The 10,464-nt window shown below is 39.9% G+C and overlaps 1 protein-coding gene across 1 annotated transcript in view; it reads right to left on the bottom strand.

Moving 5' to 3' along the window:
- The window catches only part of CTNNBL1 (catenin, beta like 1), a 131,441-nt gene extending 121,249 nt beyond the window's left edge, over positions 1-10,192 (bottom strand). Inside the window, 2 exon segments of the mRNA XM_006903619.1 lie at positions 6,009-6,115; positions 10,010-10,192. Of these exon segments, the coding sequence (XP_006903681.1) occupies positions 6,009-6,115; positions 10,010-10,147 (245 nt within the window). The 5' untranslated portion in view covers positions 10,148-10,192.
- Between the last annotated feature and the right edge of the window lie 272 nt (positions 10,193-10,464).

Genomic DNA, 10,464 nt, shown 5'->3' with positions numbered 1-10,464 from the left:
ACTGAGGAGGACCTGAAGCGCCTGCTGCCGAGTGTCAAGGACTGCAGCCTACAATATGGATTGAGGCTCAATGTCAAGAAGACAAAGATTCTCACCACCGGACCAATTGGCAGCATCAGGATGGATGGTGAAGAGATTGAGATTGTACACAGCTTTAGTTTGCTTGGCTCCATAGTCAACAGTCTTGATTTAGAAATTTAGAATTTAGAAAGTCATAGGATCGTCAAAACAAAATAAAGTTAAACTAGATGCAGTAAAACATCACAAAATGTCACCAGGGTCCTGTGGACTCAAAAACAAGGCTAACCTGGGTCACACTATTTACTGGTTATACGACCATGGACAAGGTGACAATAAGCATTAGGCCTGTCCTTGGTGTTAGTCATTGTAGCCCATGGCCTCCAAGTCAGGGCATCCCTCTATTGGGTTAAAGACAGGAGGCTACTAAACCCTCACAGAGGAGCTGGTAGAGTCAAAACATCAACCTACTCCACTCCCCCACCCCAGCTCAATACATAATTCACTAAGCTGGCCATGAGGATAGAATATTGTGTTGAGTACCACTGAGTCAGAACTGACCCATTGTGGGAAGAGACTGCCCATCTTTCTCTTGCAGAGCAGCTGGTGGACTTGAACCACATGCCTTTGGGACTGCAGTGCTGCTTCTTGCCAGTAGGCCACTGTATATAAGAGCTAATAAAGTAAATTCCAGCTGCTGACCCCAGGAGCTCCAGCCGAAAGGAATATAAACAATGTATGGCATGCAATTTAATTGTCAAGATGCCTGGAAGGCCCCAACTCCTTGGCCAAGGGAGTTCCAAGCCTGTTTTTTATCTTACTAGCTGAATCAAGAGAGATAATAAATACAATGTATCTAAGAATACCTGGCACACAGAGTCAATTAATTTAGGTATCCTCAAATTATGCTGTAATGACAAGAAAAAGTTCTTCTCTTGATGAAAAGTAAAGTCTACTTACACTAAGCACATATTACTTCTTTTTTCATTTCAATTGTACTCTGAGTGAAAGTTTACAAAGAAAATTAATTTTCCATTCAACCATTTGTATATACTTTGGTTTAGGACATTAATTACTATTCCCACACTGTAACAGCATTCTTCCCTCTTTCTCCCCATGATTCTTTATCTTTTTAATCATTTACACAATGGAATACTACGCAGCACTCAGGAGCAATGATTTAAAAAATTTACTACATAACTTGGGAGAAACTGGAAAGCATTATGCTGAGTGAACTGAGTGTCTCATAAGGACAAATTTTGCATTAAGGCCATTATTGCAGAAATATAAAGATGACTAGTAAAACATGTATGAGGGCCCATGGAGGGAGAGGGGTGAGCAGAGGCGTGAGGGCTTATAGGGGAGAAATCACAGGGTCACAGAGTTTGGTGGGTGGAAGGAGTGGGTGTAAAGGAAATGGGAAAGATCCAGCAGGGATCTGGAAAGTTAGGATAATGGTGGGCACAGTTCAATGGTGATTAATTTTATAAAACGTAACGAATGGGAATGATGCTATGAAACACAACGTGAATGAAGAATGTGAAACACAATGTATATGAACTTTGTAAGCAAATCAACATAAAATATTTTTTAAAAGTAAGCACATAGCTACCTTCAGGCATTAGACACACTCTCAGATGAGTCACCGCTGGGGGAAGGGATCAAGTTAGAGAGTAAGGCGAAAGCAGTAGAGCAACGTATTAAAACCATAACCCACAGCGCTATGGGGTCATCGATCCCCTCTGGTATGACGGAGAATATTCTGCTAACCTGCCCATGTACATTTGCTTCAAACCAGCAGGATGCTCTTTAACCACAGAGGGAATTAGCAAGTGACCAGCAAAGTTCCACAACAGCAGAAAAGTAACAGAAACCAATGAATTCTAACTGTAACCACCAAGCTAGGAATCACTGTTCAGGCTCTGGACTGACCAGGAGGAAATCAGGACTGTCCTTTACACAACTAAATCAGCAGTTCTCAAAGTGTGGTTCAAAACCTTTTTGGAGGTCTGCAAGAGCAGAGCTATTTTTATCACACAAACAAGGCATCATTTGCTTTTTCTACTCTTGCTCTCTCAAGAATAGTCAGTGGAGTTTTCCAGGTAGGTACACCACATGTGATAAGCCGTTCCCTCTGGACTGACCCCTTGATGATAATTTGCATTTGCAGGCCAGACACACTGAACCAGAATCTGTATTTTAACAAGATGCCAGTGATTCATACAGAATCCCAGGTCTTATGTACACATTTCTAACGTATAGTTGACCTATGAATAGTTCAGGCATTAGGGGTGGTCATGGCTCTGCATGAAAATCTCCCTGTAACTTGACTCTCCCCAAATTTAATGACCAATAAATATCTTACTGTTGACCAAAAGTGTTACCCATGACAATACTGACCGATTAACACATATATACTATGTGCAATAGATTGTGCCCATATAAAAGTCCATCCAACACATGATAACGAGGTAATAAGCAAAGAAGGTTATCACAGCTGCTAGAAGAGTGATACTTTCCAGAACTTCATTTTCTTGGTTCACCAAGGTCCTTATACTGAGCTGATTTATCTCAAAATCATAGGCAACTGCTGCTGCAGACCTTCACCTACAGGAAATATGAGCCAATGCCACTTTTTTCTTACAATGTAATGACTTTTCTCTGCTTTCTGAAAACACTTTCAGAATCACTAGTGGCACTTCTTATGGGTTCCAGAGTGTTCTTCAAATGTTAGGGCACTGTAATAAACATGATGAAAAATAGGCAGGCATTATTGTAACATGTGGCTTACTGGAGAAACGAAATGCTCACGCAGAGATGATTGGCATCACATTGTATTAAAAAAAAATTCTACATATAAGTGGACCCTGCAGTTCAGACTCATGTTGTTCAAGGGTCAACTGTATACATAAGAATCATCTAGCGATCTTGTTAAACTGTTTATTCACATTCATATATTTGGGGTGGAAATGCAGTCTCAGCAGGGAGCTGGCTCATAATGAACCACTTTGAAGCCATGGATACTATCATTGTCTTGATGGCTAATGAATTATGAGCCTGAATATTCTTGTGTTTTCTAGAATTATCTAAGATAAGCATGTTTGGTATACAATTTAAAGAGTACAAAGTAGTCCTGAGACCGAAAAGCTTGCGAACCACTAAACGATATAGACTCAACTGTGCACCTCTAAAATGTATGTCAACTTAGCTGCACCATCACTCTCAATATTACACAATTATCCTCCATTTTGTGACCTGATGTAATGATTCTAATTGCTATCAAGAGGCAGAATTAGAGGCAATTATGATATTAAGGCTATAATCTACAATGTTGGCTTGTATGCTGGTCAATTTCCTTCCAGATATGAAAGATAAAACAAACAAGCAGATATCAAGGGGAACCTCAGCACCACCAAGAAAGAAGTCAAAGACCCAGAGTCCCTGTGAAAAGAACCTCCTAAACCCAGAGGAAGATGGATGGATTATTTCTAAGAAATATCTGGCCCACAGAAGCTTAAAGGATATACAAGGACTTTCCTTTAGACTTGACAGAGATAAAGCCTTTTCTGAGAGCTAATGCCCTAAATTTGGACTTCTAGCCTCCTAAACTGTGAGTGAATAAATTTCTGTTTGTTAAAGCCATTCACTTGTGTTATTTCTAGTGAAATAGCAACACTAGGTAACTAAGACACTAAATAATTCCATCTCTGCAGAAAAGAACTATTACTGAAGGATTTACTAGGGAAACAATACATTTTATTCAACAAGATGCTTTGAGAAAAGATCACACAGAGTAAAATAGACGCTACACAAGGAGACTTGTCAGTTGAATCTGAAACACAGTCAAATGAAGAAAGGCATTCTGGGTATGTGATCAAAATACAATGGCATATATGGGAAAATAAACTCTAGTGTTTCTGATCTCAACCAGAACGTTTCATTTAAATATACTCTGGCAATTTTCATCTTAATTGCACCTCACTGGTCTAGAGATTTGTGAAAGACACTGCACCAGTGAAAATTCAAAAGTTCGTTGTTTAAAAAAGTGCCCACTGACACAAAAAAAGGAAAAAGAATTAGGTTTGTTATGTATAATTTCAATTTTGAAATGTTCAAACCTTAAAATAGTACACATATTTAAAAAAATAAAGGTATCAGTTTTATTAAAACCAGCACTACCACTGGAGTATTGGTGATTCATAAGATGTAGAGGGGAAAATAATCTGCAGAAATTGATAGACATAGCTCCTACTAAGTGAACAAAAGGTAATACTATAAATTAGATTTCTAAAATTTCCAGTGTTAACAACCAATTGCATAACTTCTTCATATGTAACACATCCATAGGGTCTGAGGGCTGGATGCAATAAAGATGACTTAACTATGCTCTCTCAAATTTACTATGCACCTACAGTAAAGTAGGTTCAGGGACAAATAAGACACAGTTCATCTCCTCAAGGAACAGAGTCCAGTGGTTTTTAAAAAAAAATACACACACACACACACACACACACACAAAAGTGGTAAACACCAATTACATCCACTGTGGATAGAAAGCCAGCTGCTGGTGGGTACAAAAGGATACAGTGAGAAATTTGGCAGTAGCTATCAAAGTTTAAAATGCACATACCCCTCCATCTAGGAATTTGACATCTGACTATCTATACTATAGAAATAAATGTATAGGATAGTTCACTAAAGCACTGTATTATAAAACTCAACATTTAAAATAACCAAATTCCCATCAATAAAAATAAAGTTCAATAAATCATAGTATTTCCAAATTATGAAATACTATGCACCAGCCAAAAAGATTGAGGTAAATATGCATATATTATCTCTGATAGCTACATGTTCTATAGTCAAAGACATCAAGATGCAAAATGCATACAGCATGATATATATATAGAAAAACAAATTAGCATACATACATATGTAAACAAACATATAGAAAACAGTATGTAAATGAGTGCATAGAAAACAAGTTAAAATGATCCACATAGTAGGAATGGAAAAGGAATCAGTACTCTGAATTATGAATTGCTGCTATTTTTTACAATGGTAATCTATTTATGTATTATCTGTGTAACTCAATATACACATACACATACCACAAAGAACAGTATGACAAGTGCCAGCAGTCAGTACAAAACCTGATAGGATGTTGCGCGAGATGGACTGTGATTTACTTCCCTGTACTGTGAAAGGGAAGTGACCCAGGTGAACTGCCCAGTTTCCACTGGCTCTTCATCTACAGCACATGCAGGTAGATACACTGGGCTGAACTGTTCTCACCGAGCTTCTGTGCCTGTGTGGCACACACTCATGGTGTGTCTGTGTCCCTTTCTGCCCATTAGAGAAAAAAAAATCACTCCTCAAAATGACCAACTAAATACCACTTATTAGCCTCCTTCAACAGCCCCCAGCTTGTCTTCACTGTGTCTTCCTCTCTCTACTCTTTGAGAAGAATGCGCAGGAAAGAATTAACATAGCTGGCCTGTTCTTTAGAAAGGCCTGCTATCTGGAGTGGGCCTCGGCTGGCTCCTGGGAATTCTGCTTTTGAAATGTTCCCATTTGAGGAGGTTACTTTGTCTACAGGGCCCTGACCACCTGCTTTCTTTATGGGGTTCTGCAATTTGGGGAGATGTACTTTGGCAGAGAATGGTGACATGATCAACCCATAATAAAAACTCTGGGCTCTGCATCTAAAATGTGTTTCCCTGGCAAGAACACTGCACGCGTGCTCATGTGTCTCACCACTCAAGTACAGAATGAAACCCAAGAAGCCTAACTGTGAATTTTTTCCTATTTTGTCTGGTACATCTTTTCCCTTGCTGACCTATCGTGTAACTTTAGTTGTAATAACCACAGCCTTGAGTCTTACCCGACCTAAATCACAGAAGCCAAAGCAAAGCAAATTCACAAATAAAACCACCACGACCAACTCAGGGGGAAAAGATGTATACCGTCAGCAAAAAACAGTGCCTTACTTCTCGGGATTGTCTGGAAACTTAATCCGCAACTCTTGGTTTTTGTATGATCTCTTTTCAAACGTAAGGATCATTTTCTTCACGGAGCTTTCATCCAGTGGCTCCTCCTAGTACAAAGAGAAAAATGCAACAACATCAGTCCAGGGTTTTCTTGTTTACTATCTCCACTCCTTTTCGCTGTTCCTCACTGGGCTCTTAAATTCAACCACATTCTGCCACTTAACCCTATGGCTGAAAGTTACAGTCCACTCTTTGTCTCTCCCACTGGAATGTAGGTTAAGGGTTCTACACCATAAACCACTTTTTATTTTTCAGATTATCTCACGTGATGCCCAACAGCTCAAAGACCCATCCATTTGGCTTTAAGACTCATTCATTCCACAACTATTTCTTGAACACGCAGCATAGTCCACAGCTAGCAATGATATTAGAGAATTTTATCTGATATATACGTTTTCCTTTGCTGTACAGGTAAAGTAAAAATCAGGTTAAAAGGACCTCATGCAAGGTCAAACCCTCTGTGATAGTACTTCTGATCTTCCCCCACAGCCCAGATCTGACTTGCTACCTACTCCTATATAGCAAATGACCCAAGAATGGTTGTATTAGCTACAGTCACTACTTGGAGTTTTGTATGTATTAATATGTCTAGTCTTCACTAGCTGCTGAGAAGAGAAATAGACAAGGATTGTGACCTAACATCAAGCTTTCAGTATTCCTGTCAAGAGGAAACATTAAGAAAACAAAACCATACAGTTTTCTTACTTCATACCACAGACTAATAATACCTACAAAGATGAATAAAGTGAATTTTTTTAAAATGGAATTATATACCCTCCCATTGAAAAAATCTGTAACTTTCGGAAAAGTCTTATCTTCTGTTTATTTTCCAGTTGAAATTCAATGTACTGTAATGCATGCCTCCCCTCTCGAACATTCTCCCAAATCCCAGCCCTCTAGTCACTGGCCATAACTCGCACTTAAATGAAATAAAGAGACTGACATTATGAGAATCTAAAATGGATTCTTCTGGAAAACATTGAATCATCCCATAATTTTGTAAGTATTCAAATGCAGGAGTGGAGTAAGACCTGTGAGGCTAGATTCCTGCCCTGGGAAGCTCCCTGACACAGGCGGAGGCCATCACGTGTATGAAAAGTTGGCCACACTGATGCTAAAGTAGACAAGGACCTTCCCCAGGATGACGAGAGAAAGCCTTCCCCTAGAGATGGGGAATGCAGACGTTACGACTACTAAATGTGAGGGAATTCACTTCTGCTGGTTAAAGCCAACTACCTGTGAGATCTCTGTTACTGCAGCACTGGATAACTAACACGTATACCCGTATCACTGGCCTTGTCTACCTGATCACTACTGATTCTCCAGTACTCAACACATAGTTGGCGCCCAGTGAAAACAAGTAGAACAGAAGGAAGATTCAGAGGGGACAGTGGGGAAGAAGCAGCTAAAAATGGTATTTTTCAAGGTCACAGAGATGACCTAAAGAACACATAATTGTTTTGTAAACAATATAATTATATTAATGATGCTGGGAAGGGTGGAGGGTCAGTGAAGGAAAGAAAGATCCTCAACCAGGTGGACTAACACAGTGACTGCTGCAATGGGCTCTTGTGTGTAAGGAAGTGTGAGGATGGCGCAGGATAAAACAGGTTCAGATATCTTTTATTCATAGGGTCGTTAAGAGTCATTCTAGACTCAACAGCACCTAACAACAACAAAAATATAAACAATTAGTGCTGCTATTATCAAGAGGCACAATGTCTCCCACATACCACTGGGCTTTATTCAGAATATCGAAATTTCTAAGAATGGGTTCAATCTCTTCCTAGTAATCTCCACAGCCACTGCTTTTCTTTCCCTTAGCGAACATCTTGCCTACCCTACAGAAACCGTGTTAGTGTTAATACAACCCCATGGGATTTCCAAGTCCTTGCTTCTCCTGGGTCTGGCTTTCCCTCCTATAATTTCTTTCCAACACTGAAGGGAAACAGAATTATCAGTCTTAGTCACTGGCCACAGCAGTATCTCCAATAGCTCAACGTCAAAAACCAGAGGGAGATTTCAGAAAGATGAAAGTTGGTGATGTAGCACAAAAAGGATCGTAATATTTTACAAGTGCACGTGACTCTACAGAGGCAACCAGCACTTGTTTTTCATCAAATGGGACTTTGGTAGCTGTGAGAAAATAACTCCTGGACATGCAGCCTTCCTTCCACGTGTCATTCCTCACAAAGCGATCTCTTTTTCCCAGTTCCTTAACAGAAGGGCTAGTCCCATATGACATTTCTGTCTCCCAGGCTAGAAACTACTTACCCATGACAACTACTATCCTAATCTTCCAGTACCAGTCTCGCTCTACACGGGAATTATACCTGCCAATTAACTACTGTTGCAGCGCTGACAGATTGAGCAGAAATCAGTGCGGAGGGAGGGAGGGAGAGAATGTTCTATACACACGGTGTGTCTAAGCCCTTGGCAGGGCTGCTGCCCTTAGAAAGGAAATTCAGGACTGTCTCTCGCCACAGATTTTCAAAGTGTCATCATCTTTTAAGGGCAGACCTCCAAATTAGCTCTGGTACAAAACCTAATGAGGAGAGAGCTATTGTCATAACACAGTAAAGACCTTTTGGAATAGGAATCTATTTTTTCCCCCCTCTTTTTCGGATTCACACACCAGCATTTAAATCCAAACTTAGCAGCATGTCTTTAAAGGAACCAAAAAACAGCTGGTTCTTAAGAATCCATTTCCATAATTCATATTGAGCAAAATGCCAGAGTGAAATAACACATGAGTTAACACTCGGAGATTTAAAAAGACAAAAAGGTAAGGTCATCTTATTTTTAATCACTGGTATTTTACTCCTCATCTTTTCTGTTTTTATCCATTTATCCACTGAACAAATATTTATTAAGCATCTACCATTAACTGGAAGCTCTCATGGCCTAGTGGTAAGAAGCTGCACTGCAATCTAGAAGGCACTCAGTTCAAACCCACCAGCTGCTCTGCTGAAGAAGGATGTCCAATCTCCTCTCGTGCATTTAACTGACACTGAAAACCCCCAGAGGGTCAAGCTATCAGTCAGTTCTGACTCAATGATACAAAAAACAACTATTAACTATGCACCATTTTAAGTGCTAGAAATACTGCTGTTAATGTTCAGAGCCTGTCCATCAATATTTCCAAGAAATTTACATTTTATGGACACATCAGGAGCACACACAAATCAGCAAAATTTTAGGGAGTCTATAGAATAATGTGGTAAGAGAATGGCAAATGAGGCCACTTCATGGATGAAGAAGACTTCTCTGAGGAGGTAACATCTAAGCGAAGGCCTCCGTGAGAAGCAATCAATCATCAAGGGCGTCCCAGAAGAGGGCACTGATGAAAAAAGGGCCAGAAGCAGGAATATGTGCAAAAGTTCCAAGGCATCTCCTCCTCTATTTTTTCAGTCACACCTAAATATGAACTTCCCAATTTCCTCATTAATTTCTCTAACTTTGGTACTTTGCGAACGTCTTTTCTTCTGTCCCAAACCTCCTTTCTTCTATTTATTTGACTGATAAACTATAATTCTCTTCTAGTTTAAATGAGAATTCACTAGTTCAAAAACCTAACCACCTTCTATGTGCCAGAGTTACGACACAGCCCGCTTTCCCTGGCCCTCCCCCGGCAGCAGTGCTAGCCCCTTCTTCTCTGTTCCCATCCTTTAGTGTTTGGGCCTTGATTAAAGTACATACTCCAGAATCACTTCAAAATTCCAGCTGTAATGTTCTTTACACTTTGCAAAACACTTTCTCAACTCTATTATCCCACTTAGCCATCATAGCAACATTGACAAATAAGGATTCTTACTTAACTCAATCTTACAGACAAAGCTGGAAAGCTCAGAGATGCTGCACATTTGGCCCAAGATGGCATTCTACAGCCGCTGTCAGCCCAGTCATCCCTGCTCCCGCACCATCTCTGCCACATCCATTACCTCTTCCTCTTCCTCCTCCCCTTCTCTGTCAATAATCTGAAGCAGCCTTTTTTTGTCATCATCTGCTTCCTCTACCACAGTCATTTCCTCTTCCCGATAGCGGCCACGTTCTCGAGTGCCAGTTTGTTTCCGACGCATTTTCAGTTCTTCCTCTTCATCATCCCGAGGACGTTTTGTGCCCCTGTTGGGCTGAAAGAGAAAAATAGAAACAGGATTTTAGAGCTATTAAAACCCCAGAGGGCACAGCCAGCAGATACTCTCAATATCTCTATGAAATCTCAACAACTAAAAGACACCATAGCCGAACAATTCTCCCACAAAATGCAGTAAAGCTTTGAGAGGCTATTTTTCAAATCCTTAATGATTCTATAAATATACCACTAAAATCACCTGTAAGTTACTTTAGTGTTTTTGAGTTTTTTTTCTTTTTTAACAACAAAGTTTTATCACTTCAC

Source organism: Elephantulus edwardii, unplaced genomic scaffold, assembly GCF_000299155.1.
Source record: "Elephantulus edwardii isolate Elephantulus edwardi_28Jun2011 unplaced genomic scaffold, EleEdw1.0 scaffold00015, whole genome shotgun sequence".
NCBI lineage: Eukaryota > Metazoa > Chordata > Mammalia > Macroscelidea > Macroscelididae > Elephantulus > Elephantulus edwardii.
The sequence above is the reverse complement of the archived record's forward strand: the minus strand, read 5'-3'. Positions and strand labels throughout refer to the sequence as shown.